Below are 16,592 nucleotides of genomic sequence, written 5' to 3' on the forward strand. Positions count from 1 at the left end.
CATTGGCATTAGAGATGAGATTATTCTCTCCCCTCTCATCTTTAGGAGCCAGAAGCCCAACCCAGTTCCACTGGAAATACAGGAGAAGTTGGACTAAACCTTCATACTGAGCAAATCCCTTGGGATTAATCCGGAAGAAGGAAGGATAAATTATTCTGTCTCCTTGAGTGAACTCAAAGCCAATGCCGAGCTGGAGAAAGTGAGATTCTTGATAGAGTAAATTTTAGTGTCACCATTATGTAAATTATTGTCCCGCCAGTGAGGTTGAGTCACTTTGAATGTCAAGTTTAATTTTCTTGCCTCCTTAGGAAGAAGGATTACGCATTAGGAAGAAGAGATTACATATTTTGACTAGTGGTGACATGTCAGAAGACAAGGGAACCATATGTCAACTTAATACAGAGACTACTACACTTTTATGAAGAATAGATTAAAAATGATTTTTTCTTGACAAGTACCACATTTCAAAATTATCTCATTATCTATCACTTTGGGATTCTATAAAAACATATTCTGACACAAAAATATTTTTATTTATTTATTTCTTTATTTATTTTAATCTTATTAGTCGCCCCCTCTCCCCACAGGGACTCGGGGCGACGTACACAAGCAACAGTCAGCACAGTGTCATACAGAGGAGGTAAAAAATAAATAAATAATTACAATACTGAAAAAGGTTAAAACCCCAATAACATTAATAGTTTAAAAACTAAAATTGACAATTAAAAATGGCCTAGGGGTGGAAAAGTTGTCGAATTATGCCAGGCCGGCTAGCCGAAACAGGTGGGTAAATATATGTTCTCCAAAACACCTTTGGCTTCAATAGTTTTTGTACTCTATACTGTATTCAGTGCAGCCCCCTTACCTGTGGGACCTTGAAGATGCTGAAGATGGAGGCCATCTGCCTTGAGGATCTGGGATTGAGATCTCCAATGACAGAGAGCAGAGGGTCCTTCATGTCACATTTGTAACCCGGAACCATTCAGTCTCGGGTGGAGAGCAGGGAGAATCTGTTTGAGCAAATTTCCATCTCAACCTGAGAATTGCTATAGATATGGAAGCCAAGGGTGATGTTGGAAGGGAGAACTAGATCCTTGTTGACCTCTCTGACTGCAAGCACCAAGGCCAAGAACTGCTGGTAATTCTTGGGTATGATTTTACAGTGAGAAAATCATCGGAGAAATTTTAAGCAAAGCTTGTGTGTGCTGGTGGAGTTTGTTGTGTGTTTTTTTTTTAATATTCTTTGTAGCAGGAAGTTTCAAATTCCATTGGGTTTGTTTCATTGTTAAGGCTGTTCCTTGATTAATGGCCTTGACAGAAAAGAGAAAACCCTATTTATCCATATCATGGATCATTTTATACCCCTCCATCCGCCCTCCCTTCACTTTCCTTCAGTGATTGCAATGCTTCCCAATTGGTTTTCTTTCACCCTAATTAATTTGTTTCCCTATTGAAGCAGCTTTTTAGGTCTGAAAACCATTGTTGAGCACAAGACAGATGGATTTTTTTACTCCTCCTCCACACTATAAATGGGTTGACCTCATCATTGAGTTTTTCATCAGGAATTTCTGTTCAAATTAATATTGTACGTCAACTTTTTGCTGGTGCATTTGCTTCCTGATCAAGAGTTCAGGAAAGATGGAGAATTCTAGGTTATTTCATGAGTTTGGTTCTTTATTGAGAAAAGCACAATGATCTGAACTATGCCAGGGCATTGCAAACATCACTAGAACAAGCATTTCTGAAAAGAGTAACCGAACACAAAGTAAACTTAATAATTATTTACATCTTTTCCCTTTGGGTGAAACTTACAAAATATTCTCCAGAAGTAGAGATGGGTTTTTTTTTTTAAAGGACTGGATGTTGAATTTATGGATAGCTCCCAGGGGGAAATGCCCACCAATAATGAAATCGCCAGGCCTGTAAAAGTCTCTCGCAGTGTGTCCAGTGTTTATCAGCACACACCCAGTTTGCATCCTCTTAGCAGAAGTTGGAGTCAGGAGCCAGCAGCAGCAGGAGAAGGAGAGGCAGCCCAGCCATTCTTCTCACCTTCCCTCCTAGATCAGAAATCAAGAGGTTGAATTGCAGGGAGGACTTGAAATCCCAAGGCCAATTGTTGTGCAACTGTGCTTTCTTTTACCTGTGTTTGGTTTATGACCAAAGAGGATACTAAGGCCAGGTGAGTCTCAGAAAACCCTGGAGTTGGATCTTTGTAACACAAGGCAAGGTGACATGTCCTGCTCCCATCAAGAGAACTCCAAGTATCTAATTTAAAGCAGGTTTCATCTTGGAAGATTTTTCTGTGTAGAAATCCATAGGGGATACATTAGAAATCACTGTTCTTCTGATAATTGCATGGAAAAGCAATTGTCTTATTTACTGAGCAATAGCTACTTTTCATACAGCAGATGGAGAAAAATGAGTTTGAGTCTCCTGTTGTTAGTCAGATGCAGTTGAGAATCAAGGTGAAGTTGGGTATTTGATTTGTGTGTAACTGAGCATGTGCACAAAATGTTGAATAAGGTGGAGCTATATTTGTTCGGATAGTGTTCATGGGGCATGGTGGCACTTGACAATCAGGTGTCTAACCCTAGATAGCCTAGGCAATCATACCACTGCTCAGATGGAAAAAGTACTGTATACTGTAGATACCAATATGGTGGGTGATGAAATTAGATTCTAACTTCTCCTATGAAATGTAAAAATTGGCAGGAGGATCTCTGAAGGTATCAGACTAATCTAAAGGTTGTCTAACAACTAGCTGAAGCCAACAAATTTTGTCTTCTGTGTTTGTGTTGTGAAGTATGTCTTCAATATTGTGAACTGGTGTGGGAGGGAAACCATCACCCATAGAAAACCTCTGGACTAACTGGGTTAATAGGAATGTGTACATGGGTGTTCTCTCCACTATCTGAAGCTCTTTCCATTCAGTGTTGACTGGAGGGGAGACATTGAACCCAAACCCCTCATTTGAAAGATATCTTAGAGAGGCTTCCTCATTTCAAGGTCAAGTATCACCCTGATAATATTCAATTATACGATCATTGATTGAGCAAGCAATGCTGTCAGGCTTTTGTCCTAGTGCCTGAGGTCTGATGGATGGAGGAAGAAACTCAGTTTTAATGCTAGCAAAATCAAGTAGCTGTGGATGATTGGTCCTCCCAGTACTTGGAACTTTCCTTCATTGGTCCTGCATGACATTGCACTGACTTGCTTAGGACTCCAAATGTCTCTTTGGATATTTATCTCCTCTTCAAAAAGCAGAGGTTAGTTATGGTAGGTGTTTGTAAAGCTTCAGTTTGTTCAACAGGATGAGATTGAGCTGTGGAGAGTCTGAACGCCCAAAGATCAAAGATGTTTAACAGAAAGCTTTCTTTCTACATAGGGCAAATAGCAATAGACTTATATACCACTTTATAGCACTCTCTAAGTGGTTTACAGAGTCAGCCTACTGCCCCCACCAATTTGGGTCCTCATTTTACCAACCTTGGAAGGATGGAAGGCTGAGTCAACCTTGAATCTGGTGATATTTGAACTGCCAATTGCAGGCAGCTGGCAGGCAGCAGAAATAGCCTGCAGTACCACAAACTAACCACTGTTTCACCATGGGAAAATGAGAAAATATCCTCCTTCAAATAATAAACATATCTTTAACAAGAAGATAGCTTTCTATCTATTGCGCTGGGACTCAATATGGGCAACTGGAAGACACAGGATGAAAATGGCTGCATGATTGTTGCGGATAGCAGGTTTATTTATTTAGTTATTCATTGTCTCATTCATTCAATTTCTATATCTGCCCACCTCAAACAAGTGACTCTTATTGTAACCAGCTGCAGCACTTGATGAGGTGTCATTTAATGGATATGTTCTTCTTTGTCTCTCAACATGTTTCAGAAATGTCATAACGTATAAACATGCCTCAGTTAGAGATTTTTGTGCCTCATAATATTCTCTCGACAATTCAGATGGGGCCTGAATAGGATAATGTAGCATTTGGGGAAAAAGATACAAGCCAAGAGACCAGCCCCAGAGGCCAAAATAGAGAAGATCTCCACAGCCACCATGGACTTCCCTTTGGTGCTCAGGTAGGTGGGGAGGAATGAGATCCAAACACTGCAAAAGACCAGCATGCTGAAAGTAATGAACTTGGCCTCATTAAAGCTGTCAGGCAATTTCCTAGCCAGAAATGCTATCATGAAACTCACAAGGGCCAGGAAACCCAGGTAGGACAGGGCAGCATAAAACATCAAAGCTGAACCTTCATTACATTCCAAGATGGCCTCTCCTACCAAGGAATGAGAGTCCAAGTTGGGAAATGGGGGAGTGGTTATCAGCCAATTGGCACAAAGAATTGCTTGGACCAGGGGACAGCCCACAACAATAGAGTTGGTCAGTGGTTTTCCTAAGAGATTCCTTGCCCTGTTCCCTGGTTTTGTTGCCACAAAGGCCAGAACCACCATGATAGTTTTTGCCAACACAGAGGAAACGGAAAGAGAAAAGAGAATGGCAAAGGCAGTTTGTCGAAAGAGGCAGGTGAGCTTCCTGGGTCGACCAATGAAGAGGAAGGAGCAGAGGAAGCAGAGCAGGAGGGAGACCAGGAGGATGTAGGTGAGATATCGGTTGTTGGCCTTGACAATCGGTGTGTCATTAAGTTTAAGAAAAATTACCAAAATAGCCAGTGTGGTCATAGCTAGAGAAAGAGTGAGAGATGTTAAAATGTATCCCAGGTTGTCTTGATAGGCAAGGAAGTGAATTTTCTTTGCAATGCAATAGTCTTTGTCCTGGTTGGGATATTGGTCTTCTTGGCAGGGGTCACAGTGGGCTGCATCTGAAATCGAGAATCACCCAAAATAATGGAAATTACAGCTTGAAGCTCACACTCTTCTCCTGCATGAAAAGATTGGCAGCTGGATTTTCTGGTGATTAGTAAGAGAAGAAGTGGAAAGTCTAGTGAGGAACCCATGAATTCTGACCTGAAACTACCCTGTATAAAATTTCTGAGGAACAGGAAAGATGGCCGGGGGAGAGTGGCAGCACAGTTTACATCCATCAACTCAGAGGTTCTGCTGGAAATCATGAATATTTTGAAATATATCAATCCACCAGAATGACAAAATATTTGTTCCTACTTAATGGCTTCCTTGATCCTAGAAGATATACATTTGACACGAGCTCTTCCTGTCTGATTAGAAATGGTCCTTTCTGGACAAGGGGCACATACAGTGTTTATGTGGCTTTCAGTCTGAGATTGTTGCCTGTTCCCTCCCCCCTGTGCTGCCTGTGTTCAATTTATAATGGATAGATCTTTATTCCAAGAGTGCTGCAGTTTGGTTTCTAGTATATTATCCCTGCCTTAACTTCTCTGCTTTGTATTTCAAATGTGTTCATTAGAAGTTTTTTCTGCCTCCTGCTCTTTCTAAAGAGACAGATGGATGGATATCCCCTTTCTCTGGCAGGACTGGTACGTAGGGGATTGATAGTGCTGACAGAAAATGCACATTGTAAATGATAAAAAGTAAAGCTTGGTCTGCACACCCCACTTCCTCAGGAAAAGATTGGAAGTTGGTTTTCCAAATTAGATGTAAGAGTAGCCTTGGAAATGCAAGTTGGAGATTCATAAATTCTGCCCTAAAACAATCCTGCATGGATCTGCTGAGGATCAGGAAAGGTGTCTTCTGTGGCCAGGGCAGTTTAGATCCATAAACTGAAGTGATTTGCTGAAAAGTCTGAATGAATGTCAATGTTGTAAAAAAATGACCGTAACAACAACAACAACAACAACAACAACAACAACAACAACAACAACAACAACAACAAATTAAGGAATGTCTTTCTTGATCCTTTGAAATCTGCTCTACCTGTCTGATTAGAAATGGTCCTTTCTGGACAAGGGGCACATTGGTAGCAGCAAACCAGCTCTCCCTCTGGAACTTTTCTCCTCTCTCCTGCCTGGCACCTCTTCATGCCACACCTGGCAAAGGGCACCTTCTGAAAGAGAAAAAGAGAAATGCTTGAGAGGGCCTCAGCAATGAATATGCTTCATTTATTCATTTCCACATTCTAAGTCCATCTTCTATAATGGTTCACTAAGGTCTACCAGGAACAGCTCCTAGGGAATTCTAAGGAGCAGCCAACCCACTGATGGATGTTGAGATTGGAATTGGGATTGTGGCATGCAAAGGAAGGCTAGTGAAACTGGGCTCCACCTTTTCTAAGGCAAAGAATCATGACAATAGAACTGCACATGAACGATCTATGGAAATTACTGTTGTCTTCTCTATTTGGATTCTGGTTTTTTAGCAGACGTTTTTCCAAAGCCCAACTCTTTGAGAATTGACACAAATCAGACCTCAAGTGTTTTACATACAAACCATTTCATCAAGTGGTTATCATGTTTTCTAATTCAATAGACTTATTGTCAGCTGTCCTTGTAGTTTAACCCAATACAAGGAAACACATTCGGGAGATTTCAATTCCTCAAAGTGAAACTTTATTGGATACACCATATTTGGACTGAAGAAACAAAACCAGTGCTGGTTTTACCACACAAATGCTTGTCTAGTTAAACAATAACATTCTCTTGCCCCCACTCCTGGGTAATCACATTGTCTAATTATGAGACGTTCTTCTGATATGGGAACAGTCCATCTCTTTCTCAAGACCTGCAATTGTGACCTCTCAATCTCTGTTTACATTCTTGGCATTCCCCATTCCATTCCCCCCTCCAGTTCATTGGCAAGTTGAGAAGCATTAGGGTTTGAAAGAAGCAAAGCGATTCAATCTTGAGACCTATTTTCCAAGTACAAAGATGTTCTGCATGTCTCGGAGAGAATGAATCTTTGCATAAATTTACAACATTTCCTTCCAGCTGACCTTTGTGGCCCAGATGATTGCATCTGAGTTAATGGTGAAATCCAGGCCTGAGGGAGCCCCGGGATCTATTTGCCCAACTTTCATGGGGACAAAAGATCCATTGGGCAGGAGAACCCAGTTGAGAAGATCATAACCACCAGATCCCAGCCCATTTTCTGAGAAGGAGATTTCATTCCCAGCACTGTTGTTGAACTGGACTTTTCTCAAATGGGGAAGAATCTGAAAGAAACGAGACCTTCAGACATTGGAATACTTGGATGAAAACCACAAATGAACAAGCAGAGCCATTGAACAAATGACAAATTAAACGTGGTGTGAAGTCATGTGAAATGCCAAGTCATAAAAATATGAACCAAGATTAAAAGGAATTGGGTTGATAATGACTGATTTTACAGGTTGGATTCAGGCTACATAATGAGGGAAACTGAGGTGGTTCTGCAAATGTCTCACTAGGACTTCAATTGACCCGTTGAAGCACCCAGATTTTCATCTTGCTCAGAGCTGACACCTCCAGCGTGGATTTTTCTCCCTCTCAAACACAGGTAACCACTGAAGAACATTCAGGACCTTATAGGAAGATCTTTCCTCTTGAGAGCTTATGGACAACTGGTTTTGTTTCCTTTTCTCCTTCTCTCCTCTACCCCTTTTCAACAAAATTTTACACTTCATTGATATTGTTTTTTAACAACTGTTCTTTTAAACTCTTCTGAAATGCTTGCATATGGAAGCAACACATCACAATTGCAAATACAAATTCAGCCACATATTACAATTACAAATCAGTAATTCAGGGAATACATATGGGAAGTTTCCTGTATAAAGATCTGTGGATTTGATTACCTGCCATGATTGGACATTAGAGATCCTCTTTCCAAGCCTCAACTTAGTTGGCTTCCTTCCTGATCCAAACTTTGCATGTAATGCATGTGCCACAGCATAAGCGGCATTGTAGATGTTGTAGCTTTCACCTGTCATTCTTGTTTCAAACAGGTAAAGTGGCACATTCTGTAAATTCTCCTTTCCTGTACATTGTTTTTTCTGTACATTCCCATTCCTTGGTATCTGGTGGAGAGTGCAGTCAAACACCCATTGCCACCATAGTGGGAGAAAGGTGTCCCCTTCTGGGTTCAACGGGTTTAAAGACAGGAGAAAATGACTGAATTCTGGGATACCAGCCGTGCGGTCCCTAAAATGCAGAGACCCATGGAAGCGCTTTACATCTTTCATTATCCCCTGCCATCCTATCACATTAACTTTCCAATGAGAAGTTAAGATCCAAACTTTCAAAAATGGTTTCTTTGTCAATTCTTCATGACAATACAATGCCACCAGTACATTTGCAATACTCTGGGAGTCTCCAAATAGAATAATCACTTCAGCGCTAGAAAAAGTTTTGAAAAGATGAAACATTTTCAAATCTGTTACAGCATCAATATCAAATTTGTACTTTTCAGTGAAGGCCAGGCACATCTTCTCCTTGAGCATTGGCACCAGAGATGAGAGGAAGCGTTCTCCATCATCATCATTGGGGGCCAGAAGCCCAACCCAGTTCCATTGGAAATATAGAAGGAGCTGGACTAAATCCTCATATTCAGGAAATTCCCTGGGATTAATCTGGAAGAAGGAAGGATAAACTCTTCTTTCTTCATGAGTGAAGTCAAAGCCGACACCAAGCTGGAGAAAGTGAGAATCCTCTTTAAAAGACAAAATAAAGTTTTATGGTGATTTTAGGGGTCACCATTGTGTGGTTAATTGTCCTACAACCAGCTGACCCACTTCAAGAGACAAGCTGAAGCTTCTTCCCATAATTTCATATTTTGCCTGGTTGGAAGAGGTGAAAGGCCAACAAACTATCAACCTGATACAGAGAATAAACTGCACTGGAAGGATTGCTAAACTTCAATGAAGAGTAAATTATGAAGGAATTCCTCTTGGCAAGTACAGCATTTCAGAATTATCTCATTAGAGCTATATATATCAAAATATAAAAATAAAAATGAATTCGAGTCCTCATATAACCCTGCAAAACACCTCTGGTTCCATCTTTGGCTTTAGTTGTGCTTCCATAATTCTATCTAAAGGAGCCTCCTTACCTGAGGGACCTTGAAGAGGCTGAAGATGGAGGCCATCTGCATTGAGCATTTGGGGTTTTCACCTCCAATGACAGAGAGCAGAGGGTCCTGCCTGCCACATTTATAACCTGGAACCATTTGGCCCTGTGTGGACAGCAGGGAGAGGCTGATTCTGGAAACCTGCCACTCAATCTGGTGATAGTCATGGATGTAGAAGCTAAGGGTGATGTTGGGCAAAAGATCCGGATCCTTGTTGATCTCCTTGGCAGCAAACACCACAGCCTGGAACTGCTGATAATTCTTGGGTATGGGTCTACAAGGGAGAAAAACATTATAGGTGTGTGATGGGTGTGTATGAGAGATGTATTTCTTGTATTTTGCCCCCTTTCTTGTATTTTGCGTGGAACAAGAAGTCCAAAGTACAAATGTTTTTTTTAAAAGTTGTGTTTCATTAAATCTGAAGTTTCTCAGGTACCAATAAAGGAGAATATTTGTAGCTCAGGGTTGAAATGAAGGGTCCTTGATACTCTCAGAGCTTGGTTGGTTTCTTGCAGATGTTTCATTACCCAAAGTAGTTCACATTATCAGGATCTTAGCCTGGTTTTGGTAATGAAAGATTTCCAATGAAACAAGTTCCAAGTTCAGACAACAGCAAGGATGCCTCAGTTTCTAAGATGTTGTTCCTGCTTATATTTTATGTTGTTTTGTTGGATGGAAAGAAAGTTTCCTTCATGGGTTCGGTTTTCCTGACAGGGAGAGTGTCACCAGCAAGGTGGAGGAATTTAAGACCGAAGCAGCTGCGTTGAAAGCAAGGTGTCTTTATGTTTGAGGAAGGCAAGACCAACAGTGACATGGACCAGCGTTTCTGGCTGAGCTGACACTGATCTACAGAAAGTGTACATTTTTATACCATTTTCCTCTTTGAAATCCTTTTACCTTCTTTGTGCTATTGTGCACTTCCCTTTTGTGTCTGCCCTTGCTAATGGTTCTAATTCTGTCTTGCATTTGTTATTCCTCTGCCCTAAAGTAATCTCCACGGGGCAGGGGTGAGTCCTAGTGTCTACTAGTGTGTTAATCGTTTGTCCAATGTATTTCCCTCTTAACTGTTTTATGATTAAATCTTCGCCCTGAGCTAATCAATTCTTGGTTGACACTCTGACCTTCCGCTATTTCAAAGGTAACTTCTTCCTGCACATCCTAGTTTTTTTGTATCATTTTGCACTCTGCAGCTGTTTCTAATTATTCTGATACCTTGTAATTCTTCTCAGGAGGTTCTTTTAAAATGCGTTCATCTATTTCTCTGGCTTGGGTATTTGTGAGTCAACGTTTGTATTGCTATTCTAGTGATTTCTAGTCTGGTTGCTGTGACAATACTCTTTCTGAGGTTTCTGGCCTGGTCTTCCTGGTACAACACTGTCTTGGTGAAGTTCCCTTCCTACAGTTGATTATCTTCCTGATGAAGAGTTACAGAGAGACGAAGAAGCTTCCCTCTTCATTGAGAAAAGCAAGAAGTAGGAGATTATAAGTATCACTAGAACAAATATTTCTAGAAGGAGACCCTGAACCAAAAACAAACCAAAGAATTCTTTACATCTTTCCCACCAGGAGAAACTTACGAAATCTTGAAAGAAAGCTGATATGGGTTGTTTTTAAAGTCTGGGATATTGGATGAAATGATAGTTTCCAGGAGCAAATTTCCACCAATAACGAGGTCACCAGACTTGCAATAATCCCATTTTCTCATATTCTGGAAAGGATTTGTGAGCACACATTTGGCTGGCATCCTCTTAGCAGAAGTTGGAGGCAGGAGCCAGAAGAGCAGCAGCAGGAGGAGGTGAGGCAGCCCAGCCATTCTTGACACCTTTACTCCTAGATGAGAAATCACGATATGTGCAGCTGTTGAACTGCAGATAGCACTTGAATTCACACCCAAATGTCTTCACCATAGAGAGAGACCATGCCACCTCGATGGACCCAGGGCAAATTTATACCATCTATGTTTCCCCTTACCTGTTCTTGGGCTATAACCAAAGAGAAAACCAAGACCAGCTAAGTCTCACCAAAGCCAGAAGTTACCTTTGTAGGAGGAGGTAACTCAGAGCATATTTTTAAAAGCTTATTTTATCTCAGAATGTTTTTCTGGGTTGAAATCCATGGGGGATACTTTTAGAATTACTGTTATTCTGATAATTGAGGGAAGACTAATATTTTACCAACTTTGCAATAGCTTCTCTTCATACACCAGAAGTCTGTTGTTGATCCAAGGAGCAGATGGACCTGAGGGTCAAAGTTCAGGTGGAATTTGGCCTACCTGAAACTGAGCACCTGAACCCAAAATGGAGTCTGACCCATAGTTTGTTTAGATGGTATGAATGAAGTAGGATGGCACAAGACAATCACTTGTACCCTAGTAAGTGTGAACAATCGTACCAACATTTGTATTAATTCACTGTTTTATTTAAACCCCATAGCAGGGGATGAAATAAGAAACTGACTTCTGCCATAGATCTTTAAAAATAGATCTCAGAGGGATTAGGCTAATTTAAACTTTACAAGAGTGTTGTCTTATAACTGCTTGGAGCCGGAAAAGTTTGTTTACTATTTTTATCTTGTGAAGTATGACATCAGAATTGTCCCTTGGTGTGAAAGGATACCAAGACAAATATAAATGAAGGTGAACCTTGAATTTGTTAGAAATTCTTGTGTCTTATTATATTTTCCCTATAATTCACATTGGGTTTAAGTAGGATAATGTAGCATTTGGGGGAAAAGATACAAGCCAAGAGACCAGCCCCAGAGGCCAAAATGGAAAAGATCTCCATGGCCACCATGGACTTCCCTTTGGTGCTCAGGTAGGTGGGGAGGAATGAGATCCAAACACTGCAAAAGACCAACATGCTGAAAGTAATGAACTTGGCTTCATTAAAGCTATCGGGTAATTTCCTAGCCAGAAAGGCCACTGTGAAACTCACAAGGGCCAAAAATCCCAGGTAGGCCAGGACAGTGTAAAACATGGAAGCTGAGCCTTCATTACATTCCAAGATGGTCTGTCCTACAAAGGAGTGGAAGTCCATGTTGGGAAAGCGGGGAGAGGTTACCAGCCAGAAGGTGCAAATAATTGCTTGAATTAGGGGGAAGGCTATGACAATGGAGTGGTTTCCCTAAGTGTTTTCTTGTCTTATTCCCTGGCTTGGTAGCCATGAAGGCCAGTGTTAGATTGGGTAATAAAAAGGCAGACACGGCTTAATGTAACAACAGCTCTTTATTATAGAAAGACAAGTATGTACAATCCAGCAACTGCTTGGTCTGACAGCAGCCCTTTTATAGGGAGCTGTCAGATCTCTTAGCCAATAGGATTAAACCTCTGTTCCCACCGGAATAGAGGACCAGAGTGGAATCTCTGATAGCTAGAGTGAATATCTAACACCCCTCTCCTCTTGGTTGGGATGTTCCTATTGATTACAAAGTTCCGTAGGTAGGTGGGTCTTTGTCTTACTCTACCGGACCTGTGCAGTTCATTTGGAACCGGTTCTTCAGGCAGGTCGGATGGACCTGTCTGCTCTCCAGCTCCACTCTGTGGAACCTGCTGGAACTTTTCCCACGCTGTGGCTGGAGCTTCTAGAATTTGCTCACTTGGAGCTCGCTGTGGGTCTGCAACAAATTCAGATAGCTTTCCTGGTACCCTCAGGTTTGAGCTGGCTGTAGGAGTGAGCGTTTGCTCCTTTTGGGTAGGGCCTTGGCTGATTTGTTCAGGAGTTTCGTCTGGTGTTCTAAGATTGGAGTGGGAGAAGCGACCACAGAGTTGGTCAATATGCCTCCTCCAATTTCTACCATCCTCTAGTTCTAACAGATAAGAGCGAGGCCCGGTGATGCCTATCACCGTGGCAGTGATCCACAGAGTCCCCTGGCATAGTTGTGGGCGTATACTGAGTCCCCTACACTAAAGTTTTGAATCTTGCTTGTGGAGTCAGGGGGTGATGTGGCAGAATAGTTTGGGTGTAGCCGGTCTAAGTGGGACCTTAATTGGTGACCCATGAGAAGCTCGAAGGGGCTTCTCCCAGTAGTGGCACTTGGCGTGATATGTTGGATTAACAAATAGTGATCAACCCGTGTTTGCCAATCACCCGGGCCCATCCTAGCGAGGGCCTCTTTTGCAGATCGCACCATTCTCTCTGCCTGACCATTGGAAGCCGGATGGAATGTGCGACCAGGGCATGCCTGATTCCCTGACTTGCTAAGTAGGTCTCGAATTGCATGGCCATTAATTGGGGCCCATTATCAGAGACCAAGACGTCGGGCAGGCTGTGCATGGAGAAAAGTCTCCGCAGCACTTTGATGACCGCCTCTGCCATGGTGGAGGTCATCAGGGCTACCTCTAACCACTTCGAGTACGCGTCCATAACTACAAGGAAAGTTTGGCCATGAATAGGGCCTGCAAAATCAATGTGCACCCTAGACCAGGGTGCTTGAGGGCACTCCCATTCCTTAGCAGGTGCCTCTGGGGGAGCTGGTCTGTATTCCTGGCACGGAGTGCAGGTAGCCACCCATTTTTCTATCTCCCTGTCCATGTTAGGCCACCACACGTAGCTCCTAGCCAAAGACTTCATCCTGACAATTCCAGGATGCCCCACATGTAACGCTTCCAATACTGCCTTGCACAGCTTGTTTGGAACACCCACCCTGTCCCCCACAGTAAACAGCCCTTGATAACAAACAACTCATCATGTTTCATTAAAAAAAACATTTTAAATTCGGCCTCAACAGGCCCCTTGGGCCACCCCCTACACACCCAGTTCAAGATTTGCTTGATGGTGGAGTCCTTTGCAGAATGACGGGCAATGTCATTGGACGAGACAGGTCCAGTGTCCAGGCAGTCTTTTGATCACTTGGAAAATGGTGGCCATTTCTCTACTTGTGCCATGCAGCCATTTGACATTGTCATCCATTCTGCTTTTCTCATGCAGTCTATGCAGTATTGTGGAAATCTTTGGATCTCCCATGGCTGGTGGGGTTTCAAGTGGGTGTCAACAACAGTGATTTTTGGTCTATGTGGTGTGAGCAGCCAAGGGTTGGACACAACAGAATGGCTGATGATGACAGTGGTGATGTTAGTAGATCAGATTCTTCTAGAGAGCATCAGCACGAAATAAGCCTATTTTAATTTGTATTGCCTGGACACCTGACTGCCCATGCGTGGTGCTTGATGACATTAAAGACCACCAAGTGGTCATGTTGATCCAGAATAGATGCACTGCCTTCATCCTGCTCCTTCCAACATTCATCTAAAAGTGCAACCAATACCATTTCCATCCTATATCAGTCCTGAACCTTCACAGAAATGAGGATTTATCCAAAGTCCACCAAAATTGTCCTCTATAGTTTGACCCAGCAATTGTTTCTTGAGTACGAGCCAAACCAAGTAATCCTTCATAGGTGGGTGAACAACTCCATCTCTCAGGGATGAATTCATGCTGGGTGCCTCTCAACTTTAGATTTGTTCCCAATAACTCCTGACTTTCTGCCTCCACTCTTCCATCACTCTTGCCTCTATCCTCTCTGTTGCTCATATGGATGCTGAGATTCTCTACACCTCAATTTTATTCTGTCTAACAAACTTAATCTATTGGAGGAGTGACAGAATCTGGAGTCAAAAGAAGTCTCTACATAGCCACAAAAGAACTAAGTCCAATCCCTCATGAATTCCATTGATTTTCATCTAACACCAAGATAGTGCTAACCATTTGTTCAGTAAGTACCCGTTTGTATGACTAGTAATTAATCAGTCTAATTCGAATGACGTCTGGTTCCAATGCATTGCATGTGATACAACATTTACAAAAATCTTGAGTTAGGTACCATAATGTTCTTTGAGCAGAAACTTATAGCCCAGGTAGATCCTAGAGTGAATAAGAGTCCTATGCATTACAGTTTAATGTCATGCTGAACCAAAAATAAATAAAAATTCCACTTCTGGGAGGATCAATCATGCACAGCTGCTTGTTTCTGCTAAGATTCAAACTGTTTCTTCCCATCCAACCTTCATGCACTAGGGCAAAACTTTGATAGCACTGCTTGGTCAATTGGTGGTTGTACAGCTGAATATTATCAGCATATGAATGATACCTGACCTCAAAATGAGCAGGCTTTTCAGATGCACCCTGAAAGTCAATGGATTTGGCTCAATCTCACTCCAGCAACCAACCCTGAATGGAACCACTTTCCAATGAAGGAAAGACTCACATAACACTATATGCCCATTCTTTGTCATCCCAGTTTCTAATTTCATCCCTGCCATGTGGTTATTAAAAAACTGATTATTCCATCCAAGCACTGGCATGACTGCTCACAATTATAAGGGTACAACTGATAGCTGTATTCTACCAAACCCCATTACTCTCATACTAGCTAACCAACTATGGCACAGATCAAATCCCATCTTATTTCCAGGGGGTCAGTTTCATGGAGGTCAAATTCACAACTTCACCATGAAACACAAACACGTTTTCTTTCCATTCTGCTACATGAAGAGAAGCTGTTGCTATATGAGTAGAACAATTGCTTTCCCTTGCAATTATTATAAGCACAGTAATTGTCCTTGTATCCCCTGTGGATTTCTAGGCACAAAAATCTTCCAAGATAAACCCTGCTTTAAAAAAATATCTCTGAGTAGTTCAGATGGGGGCAGAAGATGTCACCTTAGGCTGCCAGGCAAAAAGCTCATTCTTGGGTTTCAGGAGACTTGAATGCCTTTGTTTCCCCCATGGTCATAGCCCTAATTCAGGTAAGAGGAAGCATGGTTGATGTAAATTTGTCCTGGTGCCATCCAGGTGGCACAGGTGGTGTCTGCTCTGCTAAAGTTCCAGTGAGCTTTCAGGAGCAACCTTCAAATCAAATTCTGCAAAAACCTTGATTTCTGTTCTAGGAGGGAAGGAGACATGAAAGACTGGGCAGGAGTCATGCTGCTTCTGATGCTCTTCTGGCTTCTGGCTCCAACTACAGCGAAGAGGCTGCAAACCATATGTGTGTTCAGGGATTATATCGACCTATATGAAAGCTACTATAGGCCTGGTGATCTCATTATTGCTGGCAATTTGCCCTTGGGAATCATTGCAAAGTCTCCTGTCCTAGACTTTAAAACAGTGAATCTTGTTTTAGATATTATGTAAGTTTCAGATGGAGGGGAAACATGCAGATAATTATTCTTTTTGCTTTAAATTGGGGGACTTTTTTCAGAAATACTTCTAGTATTTTCAGTGTCCTGGTGTAGTGAACGTTTTGTGCTTTTCTCAGTAAAATTGCAAGCTCTTCAAATAGGCTGGAATTCTCAATCTCTTCATCAGAATGATGATAAAAATCAAAAATGAAAAGGGAAGCTATGCTGACCTATTGAAGAAGTCAAATTGTAATATTAATCTGAACAGTAATGGTAACTGGTAGAAATTACAAATAAAAGCTCAGCAATCTTCAAGTGTTCAGGAGTTACAAAAACTCATCTCGGTGTTGGAATCAGAATTGCTCATGATTAATGGCCTTCAGTAAATCTCTGAGGTGACCCCCACTGTAGTCCTGTGCTCAGCAATCCTTACCCCACCCCCCACCCCCGAAGAAGCTGCTCCAAGAAAGACCTTAAATAACTACATTGAA

General features: G+C 41.9%; 1 protein-coding gene across 1 annotated transcript in view; it reads right to left on the reverse strand.

Annotated features, from left to right (window-relative positions):
• LOC309385063 (vomeronasal type-2 receptor 26-like) overlaps positions 1 to 12,022 on the reverse strand; it is a gene marked incomplete at both ends in the record, with an annotated part of 34,198 nt that extends 22,176 nt beyond the window's left edge. The window contains 5 exons of the mRNA XM_081939135.1: positions 6,877 to 7,095; positions 8,302 to 8,550; positions 8,970 to 9,261; positions 10,959 to 10,969; positions 11,921 to 12,022. Of these exons, the coding sequence (XP_081795261.1) occupies positions 6,877 to 7,095; positions 8,302 to 8,550; positions 8,970 to 9,261; positions 10,959 to 10,969; positions 11,921 to 12,022 (873 nt within the window). The remainder of the gene's footprint in view (positions 1 to 6,876; positions 7,096 to 8,301; positions 8,551 to 8,969; positions 9,262 to 10,958; positions 10,970 to 11,920) is intronic.
• Positions 12,023 to 16,592: the final 4,570 nt, after the last annotated feature.

This window comes from Natrix helvetica (genome assembly GCF_964273705.1).
Source record: "Natrix helvetica genome assembly, chromosome: 1".
Taxonomy (NCBI): domain Eukaryota; kingdom Metazoa; phylum Chordata; class Lepidosauria; order Squamata; family Natricidae; genus Natrix; species Natrix helvetica.